The sequence below is a fragment of the Salmo salar genome, chromosome 01 (assembly GCF_965601325.2).
Source record: "Salmo salar chromosome 01, fSalSal1, whole genome shotgun sequence".
NCBI lineage: Eukaryota > Metazoa > Chordata > Actinopteri > Salmoniformes > Salmonidae > Salmo > Salmo salar.
Window position 1 is genome coordinate 54,170,011 of NC_138291.1, and position 20,359 is coordinate 54,190,369.

The 20,359-nt window shown below is 43.2% G+C and overlaps 2 protein-coding genes across 2 annotated transcripts in view; one reads left to right on the forward strand and one right to left on the reverse strand.

Annotated features, from left to right (window-relative positions):
* Window positions 1-1,802: 1,802 nt before the first annotated feature.
* On the forward strand, window positions 1,803-16,981 carry LOC106605317 (opsin-3). Its single transcript, XM_045719481.2, has 4 exons — window positions 1,803-2,332; window positions 11,971-12,290; window positions 14,856-15,107; window positions 16,152-16,981. Exons 1-4 carry the CDS (start codon window positions 1,987-1,989, stop codon window positions 16,419-16,421), a joined length of 1,188 nt encoding a protein of 395 aa, XP_045575437.1. The 5' UTR covers window positions 1,803-1,986; the 3' UTR covers window positions 16,422-16,981.
* A 2,964-nt stretch (window positions 16,982-19,945) lies between these two features.
* LOC106604861 (kynurenine 3-monooxygenase) overlaps window positions 19,946-20,359 on the reverse strand; it is a 28,788-nt gene continuing 28,374 nt past the window's right edge. Inside the window, exon 15 of the mRNA XM_014199937.3 lies at window positions 19,946-20,260. Coding sequence (XP_014055412.1) covers window positions 20,120-20,260 — 141 coding nt within the window. The 3' untranslated portion in view covers window positions 19,946-20,119. The remainder of the gene's footprint in view (window positions 20,261-20,359) is intronic.

The window sequence follows — 20,359 nt, forward strand, 5'->3', positions numbered from 1 at the left end:
AGATCTGTACATTAGAAGTGCATTCAGCCCTTATATTACGGTAGCATATGCTGCAGAAAAAGTAGGGACAACAATGGAAATAACTTCCCGATTTTATTGTGCAATCCCGGTCACTTTTACAATTATTTGTGTATATAAACTCAGCAAAAAGTCCCTTTTTCAGGACCCTGTCTTTCAAAGATAATTCGTAAAAATCCAAATAACTTCACAGATCTTCATTGTAAAGGGTGTAAACACTGTTTCCCATGCTTGTTCAATGAACCATAAACAATTAATGAACACGCACCTGTGGAACGGTCATTAAGACAATAACAGCTTACAGATGGTCGGCAATTAAGGTCACAGTTCTGAAAACTTAGGATACTAAAGAGGCCTTTCTACTGACTCTGAAAAACATCAAAAGAAAGATGCCCAGGGTCCCTGATCATCTGCATGAATATGCCTTAGGCATGCTGCAAGGAGGCATGAGGACTGCAGATGTGGCCAGGACAATACATTGCGATGTCCGTACTGTGAGACGCCTAAGACAGCGAGACAGGGAGACAGGATGGACAGCTGATCGTCCTCGCAGTGGCAGACCATGTGTAACAACACCTGCACAGGATTGGTACATCCTAACATCACACCTGCGGGACAGGTACAGGATGGCAACAACAACTGCCCGAGTTACACCAGGAACGCACAATCCCTCCATCAGTGCTCAGACTGTCCACAATAGGCTGAGAGAGGCTGGACTGAGGGCTTGTTGGCCTGTTGTAAGGCAGGTCCTCACCAGACATAACCGGCAACAATGTCGCCTATGGGCACAAACCCACCGTTGCTGAACCAGACAGGACTGGCAAAAAGTGCTCTTCACTGACGAGTCGCGGTTTTGTGTCACCATGGGTGATGGTCGGATTTGCGTTTATCGTCGAAGGAATGAGTGTTACAACGAGGTCTGTACTCTGGAGCGGGATCGATTTGGAGGTGAAGGGTCCGTCATGGTCTGGGGCGATGTGTCACAGCATCATTGGACTGAGCTTGTTGTCATTGCAGGCAATCTCAACGCTGTGTGTTACAGGGAAGACATCCTCCTCCCTCATGTGGTACCCTTCCTGCAGGCTCACCCTGACATGACCCTCCAGCATGACAATGCCACCAGCCATACTGCTCGTTCTGTGTGTGATTTCCTGCAAGACAGGAATGTCAGTGTTCTGCCATGGCCAGCGAAGAGCCCGGAACTCAATGCCATTGAGCACGTCTGGGACCTGTTGGATCGGAGGGTGAGGGCTAGGGCCATTCCCCCCAGAAATGTCCAGGAACGTGCAGGTGCCTTGGTGGAAGAGTGGGGAAACATCTCACAGCAAGAACTGGCAAATCTGGTGCAGTGCACGAGGAGGAAATGCACTGCAGTACTTAATGCAGCTGGTGGCCACACCAGATACTGACTGTTACTTTAGATTTTTACAGATGTTTAATTGTTGTATTACTCTTTGTTGACTCTCATTCGGGGGTTTTAATGATGAAAAGCAGCTCTGTTGTTTAAAAAGGCTTTGTCTGGCGTTATTATCAAATGCCATTGTTTTACACACTTTGTTCAGAGACACATTATTCAATTTCTGTTAGTCACGTCTGTGGAACTTGTTCAGTTTATGTCTCAGTTGTTGAGTTTGCTGAAAATAAAGGCAGTTGACAGTGTTAGGACGTTTCTTTTTTTGCTGAATTTATATGTATTTTTTTTACCGACAAATACTGCCCCCCCAACCGCTAGTGCCGTCTGGAGGTACAGTACAGTGGATGCCAACTAATTATAGTGACGGATGGAGACTGCTGGAGATGTAACTCCTCGAGAAATACTGTACATTTGAGCCTTCCATCATCAGGAAAATTGCCCTGATTTCTCAAAAGAGCTTTCGCACGTTTAACTGGTTTAGAGCAGCTTCAGTAATCCAACTGCAGCGCAGAAGATCTTCCCTCCTAGCCACACTAGACAGGTCATCGCGCACAATGTTTGGGAGCGAAGTTATTCAAGCAATAAATCCTGCGAATTTAGCTAGCACTGAAAAAAATACAGAAGAATATATATTTGCGGTTGGTACTTACAAACTCCTTGCTTTTGCCATCGGAACAATCGGAGTCTTCGGATTTTGCAACAATATTATTGTCATCGTGCTGTACTACAGATTCAAGAGACTCCGGACGCCCACAAATTTGTTAATAGTAAACATTAGTATAAGTGACGTGTTGGTGTCTGTCATTGGAATTAACTTTACGTTTGTTTCGTGCATCAAAGGCGGATGGGTCTGGAACTCGGCAACATGCATTTGGGACGGATTCAGCAACAGTTTATTTGGTTAGTAGTACTTCAGTCCTTTCTGGGTGTCGCGCCGAGAGTCACACATATTAAAGGCGCAATCTGAAGTTCAAACAATAACAAAGCTGATTATATATTCTACAAGAATCAATGAGTAGCCTATATATAATTTAAATAAATGGATGTAGAAATCGCATATTATCCCTTTAAGAGTTAATTCAAAATATGTTTTTATATATTTGAAGTAATCCAAGTAATGTTTAGTGGCATCTTTCATGTTTTTATGTGTTAAAAATACTCAGATAAAGAAGTTTAGTATTTTGGGCTATTGCATTTTCATAAGCGATCCAATAAAAGTCTATTGCAGGGGACAATTCCCATCCATCTTATTCTAAGGGAGAATTGTTTAGCCCACTTTCTCCCTATTGATTCATGAAACCAGTCTTTATGTCATAGTTGTGGATGTTTATGCATGCCATTGCCACTATGCAGATCACTATGTGGATGAAAACTTGAAGCTGGTTAGTGCCACCTTCTTGCTCTCTCTTGCTCTCTCTTGCTCTCTCTCTCTCTCTCTCTCGCTCTCTCGCTCTCTCTTACCCTCATCTCTCTCTCAGGCACATGTAACCTACTGTTGGCAAACCACAAGGTTGACCTACTGCATTTATTATATGGGTGACTTTTCTCGTCTTTCCAATATATTCATATATTGTAAACTTCTTACATATAAAACATCATGATATTTCTGAACTCCAAAAACGAATGGTTAATTCTTGATGGATGGATGGGTGTTACTGTAGTACATGTGGATAAAACAACATGGTAATTTCACTTTGGTGCCCCAATTGCACCTCACTATGCACCTCACTAAGGCGAGGGACCTTGATAAGACAGTGCTGTCTGCTTGTCTACCCCCCTGGACTTTCTCGCCCCACTTCACCAGCTCCCTCAGATGACCACTCAAGCCATGAACTTTCTAATGACTGTCCATCTCATGATGTTGTGATGTTGTTTTTTCCAGCCTGGTCTCATAGACTAGAGGTAACATAGCAAATGCAAATCCAGGATACACAAATTATACTGAACAAAAATATAAACGCAACATGTAAAGTGTTGGTCCCATGTTTCATGAGCTGAAATAAAAGATCCCAGAAATGTTCCATACGCAAAAAGCTTATTTCTCTAAAATGTTGTGCACAAATTTGTTTACATCCCTGTCAGTGAGCATTTCTCATTTTCCAAGATAATCCATCCACTTGACAGGTGTGGCTTATCAAGGAGCTGATTAAACAGCATGATCAATACACAGGTGCACCTTGTGCTGAGGATAATAAAAGGCCACTCTAAAATGTGCAGTTTTGTCACACAACACCAGTAGTGACCCGTAATTCTGTTTTGAGCCCCAAATATTTAGCTAAACATTTTTTGTTGTTGCATGTTTTGCATGTTATTTTGAAATTAATACGTGTCACATATCACTTTGCAACCAATGTAAAAAAAAAAATATAATCTTCTCTAGTTGCCCCGTGATTGGCTCAGTGTTCTGTCACTCATGGAAACACTACGTCAACCCAAAATGTATGGGTAGAGCTCGGAAATTAAAATCCCTTGGGTGCTGCCATAGAGTAACATTACAAGTGCCCATCCAAGAAGGCTCAAGGTCATTGGTTACTGATACAATTACGTCAAATCACGTTATATCTACCGTAGCTTTGATTGGACTGATCATGACAACATCATACATTTAAGATCTTGGCTAGCAAGCTAGCAGTCATCGTCATGAATCAAGTTGACAATCTACTGGCAAATCTTTTCAATCCTTGTCATATGAAGAGAGATTCTGAAGAGAAATTATTGATAAAATGTATCGGTGCTCATCGGGCATTGGACAAAAACGTTACACAACAAGTTAGAAATCCCAAATTCAACAATGGAAGGAATCACTGGCAAACTGCAAGCCTTGCAAAGCAATCACTAGCCTGCTATTCAGTGGAGTGGGTGTGTGGTCCAAGTCTGGGTTTAAGGGTCTCTTTTCCAAGCTTAAAGGATAAACATTCAACAACATGGGTACTGGCCATGCTGTCAATCCAGCATGACTTCTGCCGCGTTCAAAACCACTGGAAACTCGGATCGGGAAAATCTCAAACTTTAGCAGTGGTGTAATGTACGTAAGTAAAAATACTTGATCGTACTACTTACAGTGGGGGAAAAAAGTATTTGATCCCCTGCTGATTTTGTACATTTGCCCACTGATAAAGAAAGGATCAGTCTATCATTTTAATGGTAGGTTTATTTGAACAGTTAGAGACAGAATAACAACAAAAATATCCAGAAAAACGCATGTCAAAAATGTTATAAATTGATTTGCATTTTAATGAGGGAAATAAGTATTTGACCCCCTCTCAATCATACTTAAGTAGTTTTTTTTCCCACCTGGGTTTGTGGGTGATTATTTCTGAGTTAGTGTATGTTTCTACTCTGCGTCACGGTTTGTTGTTTTTGTTCATTCAGTTTATTGTGTATGTATTGTAAAGTTTCACAGTGAAAATAAAATGTGGAACGACACACACACTGCACTTTGGTCCGCTCCTTCCTACGACAGCGGTGAAAGAATCTCCCACCACAAAAGGACCAAGCAGCATGCCCAGGAGGAGCAGGGATCCTGGGCCCGGGAGAGGAAAGAATGGAGGACGTCCTGGACCTGGGAGAAGGTAATGGCAGGGGACAAGACCCTGCCATGGAATTAGGTGGAGACAGCGAAGGAGGAATGGCAACGTTACGAGGAACTAGCACGGCAACGACGGAAGCACGAGACACCCCCCAAAAAGGTTTTTAGGGGGGCACACGGGGAGATTGGCAGAGTCAGGGTGGAGACCTGAGCCAACTCCCTGTGCTTACCCTGGGGAGCGAGTGAAGAAGCAAGCACCGTGTTATGCGGTGATGCGCACTGCGTCACCAGTGCGCATTCACAGCCCAGTACGATCTGTGCCTGCGCCCCGCATTTGTCGAGCTAGGTTGAGCATCCAACCAGGACGGGTTGTGCCAGCTCTATGCTCGAGACCTCCAGTACGCCACCACGGCCCAGTATATCCTGTGCCTGCCCCACGTACCCGGCCTCCAGTGAGTCTATCCAGCCTGGGATGCCCTGTTCCTGCTCCCCGCACTCGCCCTGAGGTGCGTGTTACCAGTCTGGCGCCACCTGTGCCAGCCCCACGCATCAGTCGTCCAGTGTGCCTGCCCAGTCCGGGGTGTCCTGTTCCTGCTCCCCGCACTCGCCCTGAGGTGCGTGTTACCAGTCTGGCGCCACCTGTGCCATCCCCACGCATCAGGCCTCCAGTGCGCATTCCCAGTCCAGAGCTTCTGGCGACAGTTCCCAGTCCAGAGCTTCCGGCGACAGTTTCCAGTCCGGAACCTCCTGAGACGGCCCGCAGCCCGGAACCTCCTGAGACGGTCCGCAGCCCGGAACCTCCTGAGACGGCCCGCAGCCCGGAACCTCCTGAGACGGCCCGCAGCCCGGAATCTCCTGAGACGGCCCGGAACCTCCTGCGGTGGCCCGCAGCCCAGAACCTCCGGCGATGATCTACGGTCCGATTCCTCCGACGACGACCCACGGTCCGCTGGCACAAAAGCAGAGGGATCAGCGGGCGGAGCGGGGCTTACACCCCGAACCGGAGCCGCCTCCTCTGTTGGAGGATCCGCGGGATGAGAAGGTTCTGCCTACTGCACCAGAGCCGCCATAGACATTTGTCACCCTCCGTAACCCTCCCTTTTTTTGGGTTCTTTTGTTGTTTTGGTGCGTTCGGAGTCCGCACCTTGGGGGGGGGGGGGGGGGGGGGGGGTACTGTCACGTCCTGACCTTAGAAAGCTGTTTTTTCTATGGTAGAGTAGGTCAGGGCGTGACAGGTTTTTTTTCTAGTTTAGTTTTTCTATGTTGTCAGGTTCTAGTTTTGTATTTCTATGTTGGGTTTGTTTGGGATGATCTTCAATTAGAGGCAGCTGGTCCTCGTTGTCTCTAATTGGAGATCATACTTAAGTAGGGTTTTTTTTCCACCTGGGTTTGTGGGAGATTATTTATGAGTTAGTGTATGTTTCTTCTCTGCGTCACGGTTTGTTGTTTTTGTTCGTTCAGTTTATTGTGCATGTATTGCAAAGTTTCACAGTGAAAATAAAATGTGGAACGACACACACACTGCACTTTGGTCCGCTCCTTCCTACGACAGCCATGACAGCCTCTTTCTGGAGCTCTGACCTAAAGATCACTGACGTCATTATTCGACTTTGTTTTTTTCTGAGTTCCCAGTTGTCTTGAAAGCACCATAAATCCAGAAAATGCCAGACTTTGATGACAAAGGTTAATGACAAAATTTTCCCACAAGGACCGCCGGGCCACCTTCATGTTCAAGTAAGCACAGCACAACAAGGTGAGTCCAAAAATGTCTTGTATGCTGCTGCATACATATAAATGTCTTACATATAAATGTATTAGATGTAATATGCCAGGGATCTATGTACACTGTAGCTAAGATAGTAATACTAAGTGTATGTTGTGTAGTAAGCTGTTAGTAGCCCATGTGCCTCACCCTAATAATTTGGTCCTTTTCCCCCTCATAATTTAGCCTACTGTTCTGACTTGTTGGTGCCTATAGCCTGTTTTAGAGAAATGTAATCATTGAATATCGTAAGAGCTTTCATTGTCTGCTTATATGACCCCTTTATTTATGTTACGGTTCTGACTTGGTGTACAGGGAGAATACTGCAAGAATGGCCCATATTCTGAATTCTGTCGCTGTACATTTCAAAAGTGCTGAACAAATAGTTAGATTGACTATGTCCGTCCTACCTCGCTCATTAATGTCTTAATCAAAATTACGGATTGCCTCTTATCCTCTTGATGTCCCCATATGCCATAGTTTGTACATATAAATAAAATCAAATAAAATGCTATCGATCACATACACGTGTTTAACAGATGTTATTGCAGGTGTTATTGCAGGTGTAGCGAACTGCGTGCTTATCAATTGTCAGTAGAAAACCACGTTTGTTTAAGCAAGTCAGCCATATCAGCTTTGTTTTTTTAAACGGCAGTAAATGAGGCTGAAGGAACTGTTTCACTGCCAGACAAGGCTCCCCAGATAGCCAGGTGTAGCAGTGGTAAGGATTCACCCCCATGGTGCTGAAAAGAAAGCTCTAACAGTTTGTGGGCACCCTTATAGTGCAATTAATGTATTGTTTAGTGTCGTGTTGTGTAGTGGCTTTGCTGGCATAGCCACTACACAACACAACACTAAACTCCCCACATTGCTTGGGGGATTTTGCCCCACCTAGATTTACATGTTAAAATCACCAATGCACAACACAATGCCACAGATGTCTCAAGTTTTGAGGGAGCGTGCAGTTGGCATGCTGACTGCAGGAATGTCCACCAGAGCTGTTGCCAAATAATTGAATGTTAATTTCTCCATCATAACCCCCCTCCAATGTTGTTTTAGAGAATTTGACAGTACATCCAACCAGCCTCAACTGCAGGCCACCCAACAGCTGATGAAACTGAAGAGTATTTCTGTCTGTAATAAAGCCCTTTTGTGGGGAAAAACTCATTATGATTGACTGGGCCTGGCTCTACAGTGGCTGGGGGTGCAGACATGGGTGTGCCTGGGAGGGCATAGGCCCACCCACTTGGGGGATGGATCCACCCATGGCCAGTGGGGAAATCCAAAGATTAGGGCCTAATGAATTTATTTCAAATGACTGATTTCCTTATATGAACTGTAACTCAGTGAAATTGTTAAATGTCCACCAGAGATGTTGACAGATAATTGAATGCTCATTTCTCTACCACAAGCCGTCATTTTAGAGAATTTGGCAGTATGTCCAACTGGCCTCAAAACCACAGACCACGTGTATGGCGTAGTGCGGGCGAGCGGTTTGCTGATGTCAACGTTGTAAACATGGTGGCGGTGGGGTTATGGTATTGGCAGGCATAAGCTACGGACAACGAACACAATTGCATTTTATTGATGGCAATTTGAATGCACAGAGATACCGTGACGAGATCTTGAGGCCCAATGTGAGGCCCATATTTTTAAGGTACAGTATCTGTGACCAACAGATGAATATCTGTATTCCCAGTCATGTGAAATCCATAGATTAGGGCCTAATGAATTTATTTCAATTGACTGATTTCCTCATATGAACTGTAACTCAGTAAAGTCTTTGAAATTGTTGTTGCGTTTATATTTTTTGTCCGGTATAGTGTGATATATTACGTTTTGTACAGTTACATAAGACTTAAGGCCAAAACAAACGTAGGGTGGTTGGCCCGGGTGGATGGGTAAGCGTATAACGCAAAATTCTAGCAACCCAAAGGTTGCGTGTTCGAATCTCATCATGGACAACTTTAGTATATTAGCAACTTTGCAACTACTTACTACATTTTAGCTACTTTGCAACTACTTAGCATGTTAGCTAACCTTAACCCTAACCCCTAGCCTAGCTAACATTAGCCAGCTACCTAACATTAGTTTTAGCCACCTAGCTAACGTTAGCAACAATAAATTGGATTTTGTAACCTATCATGCGTTTTTCAAGTTCGTAACATATTGTGATTTTGCAAATTCGTAACATATTGTACGAATTGCAATTCATAACATATCATGTGAAATGGATGATGGACATCCACAAATTAATACATATCATACGAAACGTAACATATCGTACTAAATTGAGTGTCCCGGATTTACATACATAATAATACAACATTCTCTGAGACCAGGTTGTTTTTTCTATATTGCTTGAATTTTTTGTTGCTTTAAAGCGCTTTGAGATGTTTCATGTAATGAATAGCGCTATACTAGTTGAATCAATGAATATTATTATTATTGTTACAATGATCCAAATTTGCTTTTGAACAGATCATTAAAAAGTGAAGGATTTTAAAGTGCACAAGAATAGCCAAAACAGCCCAAAATGTCATTCAACACCAGTGTGCCCTACAGAAGAACAGCCTGCACCAATGCAGAGACACTGAAAAAGATGCTGGTTAATATAACAATTAATTATAATTAGCCTACAGGCACTCTAAATCCCCTCAGAAAAATAGTTGAATGGTAGAGATTATTGATACCATATTAATTTACTACAGCATGTGAAACCACTCACACATTATTTAACTCTAAATTTAGATGACTATCTAAGGACATCCTGCACCTGTTACACCTATTGCACTCATGCAGCGTGGTCCTGTCAGTTTGACCTGTACTGACATGTTATGTATTAGTTGTGTTATAGTGTCCAGTAACACTGTGCTCAAACAGCTCCCTCTATAAATGCAACACAACTGTGCTGCAACACTTGTTGATTGGGCCAAATGTCTGGCAAAAGTAATTGCTGTACAATGGAGAAACTGAATGTAATTAAAGGGGATTTACACAAGAAAAATAAGGTTTTCCTTTTTTTCTTCCAGACCTTGTGGATGGTCTTCTGATGAGATTTAAGCATTGACTGTCACGCCCCGACCTTAGAGAGCCTTTTTTATTCTCTATTTTGTTAGGTCAGGGTGTGACTTGGGTGGGCATATCTATGTTTCTATTTCTTTGTTGGCCTAGTATGGTTCCCAATCAGAGGCAGCTGTTTATCGTTGTCTCTGATTGGGGATCATACTTAGGCAGCTCTTTTTCCCACCTGTGATTGTGGGATCTTGTTTTTGTATAGCTGCTGTGAAGCCTGCAGAACGTTACGTTCTGTTTTTGTATTTTGTTGTTTTGTTGGTGTTCATCTAATAAAAGAAAGATGTACGCTTACCACGCTGCACCTTGGTCTCATTCCAACAACGGGTTGTGCTGGCACGAAGCCTCCAGTGATGATCCATGGCACGAAGCTTACAGTGATGATCCATGGCACGAAGCCTCCAGTGATGATCCATGGCCCGAAGCCTCCAGTGATGATCCATGGCCCGGAGCCTGCAGTGACGATCCATGGCACAGAGTCTACAGCAACGGTCTGCAGTCCAGAGCTTCCAGCGACGGTCTGCAGTCCAGAGCCTCCAGCGACAGTGTGCAGTTCAGAGCCTCCAGCGGGGGTTCCCAGTCCAGAGCCTCCGGCGACGATCCACGGTCCGGTTCCACGGAAGTGGGGGGAGCCTCAAGCGGAGCGGGGTCTGCGTCCTGCACCGGAGCCTCCACCGAGAGGAGATGCCCACCCGGACCCTCCCCTATAGGTTCAGGTTTGCGGCCGGAGTCCGCACCTTTGGGGGAGGGTACTGTCACGCCCTGACCTTAGAGAGCCTTTTTTATTCTCTATTTTGTTAGGTCAGGGTGTGACTTGGGTGGGCATATCTATCTTTCTATTTCTTTGTTGGCCTAGTATGGTTCCCAATCAGAGGCAGCTGTTTATCATTGTCTCTGATTGGGGATCATACTTAGGCAGCCCTTTTTCCCACCTGTGATTGTGGGATCTTGTTTTTGTATAGCTGCTGTGAAGCCTGTAGAACGTTACGTTCGGTTTTTGTGTTTTGTTGGTGTTCATCTAATAAAAGAAAGATGTACGCTTACCACGCTGCACCTTGGTCTCATTCCAACAACGGGCGTAACATTGACATGGACTCAGGCCATCCATTTGCGTTGTTTCTCTATGAATAATTGTAATATTAAGAGTAGAACACAGAATAAAAAAATCCTAAAACAGGACAAATAAAACAGAATTCAGGAAAAGACCAAATATAATTTTACAGGGCCCCCTTAGAGTTGTTTATTAACCATTAGCCAGGTATATTGACAGAAAACACATCTCTTGTACACAAAGGACCTGGGGAGGTGTTTCGGGGTGGAGAAGGAGAGAAGAATGTACCTATTTTAATGGCTATCAAAAAAAATGTAGCTTGTGACAAGTTACATTTTCTATGCTAAAAAAGGTTGGAGACCCCTGAAATAGGATATTTATGATATTGAATATACAGTATATTGAGAAAATATTTGATTGAGGACTGAGTAATAACTGTAATAAAATCATCATCAGGTGGGTGCTTACATTGGTCCTATTTCACACATGTACACGTGTGTATTATAATCATGTGAATTGGAAATTTGTTTTTTGCATATCCAAATCTCCCTGAGACACCCTCTGAGGTTTCACTGTGACCCTGGAGCAATTAATGTTAAGTGTCATGCTCAAGGGCACATCGGCAGATTTTTAGCCGGCTTTTAGCCGACCTTTCGGTTACTGGCCCAATGCTCTTAACTGTTAAGCTACCTGCCGCCCCCCAAGATAAGGTATACTTTATTAGTCCAGACAGAAATGTATCTTCTTCTTTTACCCAACCCCTCCGATACACACACATACACATACACACAAACACACAATCGGTTAGAGAGGCTAGAGCAGTGGGCAGCCGCAGTGCAGCGCCCAATGAGCAGTTTAGGGGGTTAAGTTCAGATATTGATGCCAGCAACCCTCCCTGTTCCCGGCTCACTCCCGCCAGATTTATTTTCTCTGTCGGCACTGGGATTCAAACAGGAAACATTCCGGTTGCTGGCCCGCTTCTCTAACCTCGGGGCTACCGTGTAGAGGATAACAGTGTAATAATCAATAGACAGTAATAATCAGGGCCTACCTATATATATTTCATAACCCAGATTTGTTAGTCATTACTCAGCATCACCACCCATCTCCCTCCTTTCCAGGCATCGTGTCCATCATGAGTCTCTCTGCCTTGGCCTATGAGCGCTACATCCGGGTGGTCCATGCTAAGGTGGTGGACTTCCCCTGGGCCTGGAGGTGCATCATTTACATCTGGCTCTACTCCCTGGTCTGGACAGGGGCTCCTCTCCTGGGGTGGAACCGCTACACTCTGGAGATCCACCAGTTAGGCTGCTCTCTGGACTGGACTTCCAAGGACCCTAACGATTCCTCCTTCGTTCTCTTCTTTCTCCTGGCCTGCTTCTTCGTACCAGTGGGCATTATGATCTACTGCTACGGGAACATTCTTTACACAGTGCAAATGGTAAGAACAAGGACAAGACAGTCTTGCTGTCTCTTCCTCCCATTTTCTTCTGTTGCTTCATGTTTATATCAGTGTGGTGACCCTTCGCTAAGCCCGCCCCCCTTGGTTACTGTTGCAACCTAGGACAACATTTTCCCGGGAAGCTTAATTCTCCATTCATCCACTGGCAAAATCCCCTCACAATGATCTTACATTTACATTTTAGTCATTTAGCAGACGCTCTTATCCAGAGCTACTTACAGTAGTGAATGCATAGATTTCATTTCATGCATTTTTTTTTTTTGTACTGGCCCCCCGTGGGAATCGAACCCACAACCCTGGCGTTGCACACACCATGCTGGCGTTGCAAACACCATGCTCTACCAACTGAGCCACACTGTGTTTCTAATACACAATTAAATTAAACACCAACACAAACTACCCATTGCTAATCAGGAAACTTTTGGGTATGATGTGGTGGACTGTCATTGTAGCATAATAGCTGAATATACAAAACAGATGACCTGGGACATGGACTTATCTCAGCAGCGGACCACTTTCGAGGGCTGAAAACATCTGTCAAACTTAGATTTTGGAATGTAATATCTCTTCAACATATTGCACTGATGAACTAAAACAGTCAAATAAACTCTGTAAACATTCACAATAATGTAATTTTGTCACTTGTAGTATGGCTATAGCGTATACAGATGTAGGATCTTAATTTGAGCCAATTTGCTACAGCAGAAAAATCATCCTGCAGCTGCAGGAAATGTGAATTATTATGTGGATTAAATGTAATAAAGAATTTTGATAGGGGTTGATACGTTTTTCATTAGGAAAAATCAAGTCTGACATTTTAAAGTGGAAATTACAAACTTTAAAAGCCTTTTTAAACCTTGAATACACTACAAGTTTGCTTTTCCTGCTGTGCAACAAATTAAAATCTTACATCTGTAGCATATGACATGTGTTGGCATGTATAAGAGCAATTTAGGGCTGGATTCAATCCATAGCAATGAAGATCCGCGATATAGCGTGACTTAAATGTAAAGGCAATGTTCCCGTGATCGCGGAACCCGCATTCTCGGTAAACACTGCATATGTCGGCTCAATCGGAAATTACCTTTACATATCAAACGCGCTACAACGCTGATCCTTCAGCGCTACGAATTGAATCGAGATCTTAATGTTAAAGTATTACCATGGTGTCTTTTCTTTTTGAGAAATTGAACAAATCAACAGATACATCTACATAATTCATTTAAAGGTCTAATGCAGACATTTTTATCTCAATATGAAATCATTTCTGAGTAACAGTTAACGTAAGTACCTTATTGTGATTGTTTTAAATTAAAATTGTAAAAAAAAATGAAATAATAATTGTCACCAGGCAGGCCAAAACTCCACCCCACCAAAACAGGCAGAACTTTCAGACTCTCATTTTCAAACAACAATTACACTAAAAGGGTATTATCATTATTTTCACAATTTCACAGTATTATTCCAACCTCATAGTGTATAAATATATAAAACACAGGGAAATCACATTTTTGTCTGCACTGGGCCTTTAAATAAAAGGCATAAATCAAAGGTAGGCTAGTACTTACATTCATCAAGGACACAAGACAAACAAAGCGACCTCGACCAAACAGCGGCAAAATGAGGTAGTAGCCTACAAATGAAATTCTAGTGCATGTGCTTGGGGGTGGCTCCGCTGCGCTGACAGGTATATCAGTAAACCCACTATCTCATGCAAACGGATACATAGACTACATAGGGATGTCATGGGACAATGTCATTGTGTCCTCTGTGGCCTCATCTTTTTAAGCATAAGAAAGATGGAGACTTTTATCTTCTCTCCTACATTAACAACCACGGGATCAAGCATATCATCTTTCATTAAAGATCCTCTCTTTATCTTCTGTAAAGGTCCGAAAGAAATTAGCTGACATTCACATGCAGAGACAATCTTATTTTTTTGTGGGGAGTGCATAATGTCAGTACAAGTGATATATAACCCAAACCCTCAATTCCTCAGGGCATGGACACTACAAGGTGTTGAATGTTCCACAGTGATGCTGGCCCATGTTGACACCAGTGCTTCCCACAGTTGTGTGAAATTGTCTGGATGTCCTTTGGGTGGTGGACCATTCTTGATACACACGGGAAACTGTTGAGTGTGGAAAAACCCAGCAGCATTACAGTTCTTGACACAAACCCGTGTGTGAGGCACCTACTACCATACCCCGTTCAAAGGCAATTAAATATTTTGTCTTGCCTATTCACCCTCTGAGTGGCACACATACACAATCCATGTCTCAATTGTCTCAAGGCTTAAAAATCGTTCTTTAACCTGTCTCCTCCCCTTCATCTACACTGACTGAAGTGGATTTAACAAGTGACATCAATAAGGGATCATACAGTAGCTTTCACCTGGTCAGTCTATGTCATGGAAAGAGCAGGTGTTCTTAATGGTTTTGTATATTCAGTGTATAACTGGAATGTTTTTTGTTGTTTTTTACATATTCTAATTAGAGCATTTTAGTGAGTGATGAGATTCTTTCCTATTGTCATTCCCAACAGCTCCGCTCCATCCAGGACCTTCAGACAGTGCAGATTATTAAGATCCTGCGCTACGAGAAGAAGGTGGCCGTCATGTTCCTCTTGATGATCTCCTGTTTCCTGGTGTGCTGGACGCCCTACGCCGTGGTGTCCATGATGGAAGCCTTTGGCAGGAAGAGCATGGTCACCCCTGCCATCGCCATCATCCCCTCCTTCTTCGCCAAGTCCAGCACGGCCTATAACCCGCTCATCTACATCTTCATGAGCAGAAAGGTGATGGGACCTCTGACCTGACACACTTATGCTGATAGCAGAAAGGCTTTGAAGCAAGGCCTTTTCCAAATTTAAAGGGAAACACACTTCAAAATCAAGGTTTATCTGATGTTTTCAGACCTCAATGTAGCATAATAGCTGAATATACAAAACAGATGACATGGACTTATCTCAGCAAAATACCACTTTTGAGGGCTAAAAACATCTGACATCTGGCTCCAGCAGTACAGTAATATCTAACAATTCACAACAATACACACAGATCTAAAAGTAAAATAATGTAATTAAGAAATATATAAATATTAGGACGAGCAATGTCAGAGTCTGGAGTATAACTATATATACAGTACCAGTGAAAAGTTTGAACACACCTACTCATTTGTAGTTTTTTCTACATTGTAGAGTAATAGTGAATACATCAACTATGAAATAACACATATGGAGTCATATAGTAACCAAAAAAGTGATAAACAAATCAATAATAAATATTTTATATTTGAGATTCTTCAAAGTAGCCACCCTTTGCCTTGATGACAGCTTCGCACACTCTTGGCATTCTCTCAACCAGCTTCATGAGGTATTCACCTGGAATGCATTTCAATTAACAGGTGTGCCTTGTTAAAAGTTAATTTGTGGAATTTCTTTCCTTCTTAATATGTTTGAGCCAATCAGTTGTGTTGTGGCAAAGTAGGGGTGGTATACAGAAAATAGCCCTATTTGATAAAAGATCATACAGCACGACAGGATGCTCTCAATGGTTCATCTGTAAAAGTTTGTGATCTTGTAGGATCTTAATTTGAGCCAGTTTGCTACAGCAGGAAAATAATCCTGCAGCAACAGGAAATTCATGGTAAACGCTGCATATGTCGTCTCAATCTGAAACTGTCAATCGCCCTACAACGCATTGAATGAATTGACTCGAGCCCTTAATGTTAAAGTATTACCATGGTGTCTTTTATTTTTGGAAAAGTGAACAAATACTTCCATTTGAGTAACACCACTCTTCCCTCTCTCTTTTTTCTCCTCCTCCTGTTCCTCTGGCAGTTCCGGCGCTGCTTGCTGCAGCTGTTGTGCTCCCGGCTTTCATGGATTCAGCACAGCATCAAGGACCGCCCCCTGGCCCGGAGCATCGAGCGGCCCATCCGCCCAATCTTCATGGCCCACCGAGGGGATGGGGAACGACCAAAGAAGAGGGTGACCTTCAGCTCCTCCTCCATCATCTTCATCATCGCCAACAACGACATGCACCACCAGGACACCACGTCCAAGAGCGGCCGTATGTTGTCAGAGGTCATCCAGGTGCGGCCGTTGTGACAGAGCATTATGGGTACTGCAGTACATCATGCTACACCCAGGTCACCATGGGAACTGACTAATCACCTCCATCTAACGCCTGTTCCTCTGTATACCTCAGGACTTCCTCTCATGATACAGTAAACCCGGAGGTGTTTCCTCTCAAAAGCCAAAACACCTTTCTGACCCAAGACTACTGGAAGTGTTTAATGTCCTGTTCTCAGACTGTCTCGCCATGAATGCCGGGGAACGCTTTTTCTACCATCAGTTGTGGTAAACAAATGATGTAGCTGTGAATTTGTGACGTATTTCTCTTAACTTGTACCCTGTTATTTTCAACAGCACCTATGTAATCGTGTCAGCCAGTTGAGTTGAGTGTTTTTGAACAGGACCTCCTGTGTGATGCCGGAGGTTAGCAGTGTTAATGGATCAGTGATTGGCTGAGGAAGTGATGTTGATAATTATTATTTCCCTGGTTGGCAGCACAATAGGGCTGAGTGACTGATGGGGAAAGACTTACAATATTGCAGCAGCACATTCTGCACAACACTCTCTCCGCCTTTGTCACATCCAGATACAATAAAGAGATCATATTTTAAGAAAGCCATGGATGAGATGTATTTATTTTTATTTTTTTTAAATCTTCCTAATTTAATTGTCACCACACTAGCTAGCGTGATAAGTACAATCACTGTGAAAGGACATTTTGTGGAATTATTCACGTAGAATAATATGTAATTAAAGAGGGAAGAGATTGTGGTCAAGATCAGACTGGTCCCACAGGCTGCAGTGATAAGAAACTCCAGCAGCTCCAGGTTGCAGACGGAGCTCCTTTCACAAGCCTCCTGAGTCGTCCCCTATGAGTAGAGTTGATGGGGAGATTACCTTATTCAGCTCTATATAGGCACCATGTCATCATATACAGTGAGGGGAAAAAAGTATTTGATCCCCTGCTGATTTTGTACGTTTGCCCACTGACAAAGAAATGATCAGTCTATAATTTTAATGGTAGGTTTGTTTGAACAGTGAGAGACAGAATAACAACAACAAAAATCCAGAAAAACTCATGTCAAAAATGTTATAAATTGATTTGCATTTTAATGAGGGAAATAAGTATTTGACCCCCTCTCAATCAGAAAGATTTCTGGCCCCCAGGTGTCTTTTATACAGGTAGCGAGCTGAGATTAGGAGCACACTCTTAAAGGGAGTGCTCCTAATCTCAGTTTGTTACCTGTATAAAAGACACCTGTCCACAGAAGCAATCAATCAATCAGATTTCAAACTCTCCACCATGGTCAAGACGAAAGAGCTCTCCGAGGATGTCAGGGACAAGATTGTAGACCTACACAAGGCTGGAATGGGCTACAAGACCATCGCCAAGCAGCTTGGTGAGAAGGTGACAACAGTTGGTGCGATTATTCGCAAATGGAAGAAACACAAAAGAACTGTCAATCTCCCTCGGCCTGGGGCTCCATGCAAGATCTCACCTCGTGGAGTTGCAATGATCATGAGAACGGTTAGGAATCAGCCCAGAACTACACGGGAGGATCTTGTCAATGATCTCAAGGCAGCTGGGACCATAGTCACCAAGAAAACAATTGGTAACACACTACGCCGTGAAGGACTGAAATCCTGCAGCGCCCGCAAGGTCCCCCTGCTCAAGAAAGCACTTATACATGCCCGTCTGAAGTTTGCCAATGAAAATCTGAATGATTCAGAGGACAACTGGGTAAAGTGTTGTGGTCAGATGAGACCAAATTGGAGCTCTTCGGCATCAACTCAACTCGCCGTGTTTGGAGGAGGAGGAGGAGGAATGCTGCCTATGACCCCAAGAACACCATCCCCACCGTCAAACATGGAGGTGGAAACATTATGCTTTCGGGGTGTTTTTCTGTCTAAGGGGACAGGACACCGCATCAAAGGGACGATGGACGGGGCCATGTACCGTCAAATCTTGGGTGAGAACCTCCTTCCCTCAACCAGGGCATTGAAAATGGGTCGTGGATGGGTATTCCAGCATGACAATGACCCAAAACACACGGCCAAGGCAACAAAAGAGTGGCTCAAGAAGAAGCACATTAAGGTCCTGGAGTGGCCTAGCCAGTCTCCAGACCTCAATCCCATAGATAATCTGTGGAGGGAGCTGAAGGTTCGAGTTGCCAAACGTCAGCCTCGAAACCTTAATGACTTGGAGAAGATCTGCAAAGAGGAGTGGGACAAAATCCCTCCTGAGATGTGTGCAAACCTGGTGGTCAACTACAAGAAACATCTGACCTCTGTGATTGCCAACAAGGGTTTTGCCACCAAGTACTAAGTCATGTTTTGCAGAGGGGTCAAATACTTATTTCCCTCATTACAATGCAAATCATTTTATAACATTTTTGACATGCGTTTTTCTGGATTTTTTTGTTGTTATTCTGTCTCTCACTGTTCAAATAAACCTACTATTAAAATTATAGACTGATCATTTCTTTGTCAGTGGGCAAATGTACAAAATCAGCAGGGGATCAAATACTTTTTTCCCCTCACTGTATGTACATCTGTGGTGACCTGAGACTGTCGTAAGAACAAGCCAATCATCAGCCTAGCTAGTGGCGACCACTTTGAGTTTGACAGAGTTTGGTTTTTCCCACAGAAAACGTTTTTCATAAAAATGTGTGTGCCTTAGATGTTTGTCCTTTTTCACTCAAAACATGTTATGCTGTGTGAAGGACTCCTTGATTAAGAAGTGAGCAAGTGTGAAAAAGCTCAAATTCATTCATTAATCAAACAGGTTTTGCAAGCCATAACTCCGCCACAAGCAACTGCAAATTCATTAATTCAACAACACCCACATCAAGGCAAATTGTATTAACGTTTAATGATAAATAATTATTTTTCAACACAGGTCATGCAGCTATGACTGCTACAGTTGTATTGTTGAGCAGTAACATTGTGATCATGGCACAGCATTAAGACCATAGTAACTTATTTTTGCTCATATCCTTGCAGGTGCAACCTCAATCAAAAAACAAAATACTGTGGTTTTAACTTACTGGCCTTGAAGAATTAACAGCCCATTATGCTTAGGGTTATGTATAAAAATGCCCAGTTCCCCATTATTTTGGTTACCATGGCTAGAAGAAGAGATCTCATTAACCTTGAAAGAGGGGTATCAAAGTAGCATAGGGGGTTTAAAGTGTGTGTGTGTGTGTGTGTGTGTGTGTGTGTGTGTGTGTGTGTGTGTGTGTGTGTGTGTGTGTGTGTGTGTGTGTGTGTGTTTGTGTCTTAGTCACCAGATCTCAACCCAATTGAACAATTGATTCTGGGAGACAATGTTTTTTCACCACCATCAACAAAACACAAAATTATGCCATTTCTTGTCGAAAAATGGTGTCGCATCCCTCCAATAGTGTTCCAGACACGTGTAGATTATGCCAAGGCATATGGAAGCTGTTCTGGCGGCTCGCGGTGGCCTAACTCCCTGTTAAAACATTATGTTGGTGTTTCCTTTATTTTACCAGTTACCTGTACATTAACACAAAATGTGCCCCACAGGCCTTCAATTACAGTCAATAAAATGTTTATTAAGAACATTATGAAACAATTACATTGCTAATTGGGTCACAGAACACTGTATTTTTCCATCTGTTTTGAGGTCAGTTGGGTTTTAGCTCTGTTGTTTGTAGCTCAGTTTTCACCCCTCTATCTGGGACAAAGTGGTATTAGCCCACAAAACCTCAGAAACGACTCTTGAGGGCCTGCAGCCTGGTCCACAGCTGCTCGATGGAGATGTTTGGCATGTTAGGGGGGTATCTGACTAGAAGGTAGGAGCCCCCCACGACAGATGCTGCCACACATAACAGGCCTTGGTTGATCACCTGAGGGGAACAAAATAATTCCGTTTCTTAAAAATTGGAAATCGAATGATCCTCCATCGTTAAGACTATTTAAATATTGAAAATGTGGGCTACAGAAAA

Excerpts from the sequence above, each read along its gene's own strand:
- LOC106605317 (XM_045719481.2), top strand. The coding sequence starts at position 1,987 with ATGTTTGGGAGCGAAGTTATTCAAGCAATAAATCCTGCGAATTTAGCT. Across the intron at positions 2,333-11,970 it reads ATTCAGCAACAGTTTATTTG|GCATCGTGTCCATCATGAGT; the intron begins GTTAGTAGTACT and ends CCTCCTTTCCAG. Across the intron at positions 12,291-14,855 it reads TTCTTTACACAGTGCAAATG|CTCCGCTCCATCCAGGACCT; the intron begins GTAAGAACAAGG and ends CATTCCCAACAG.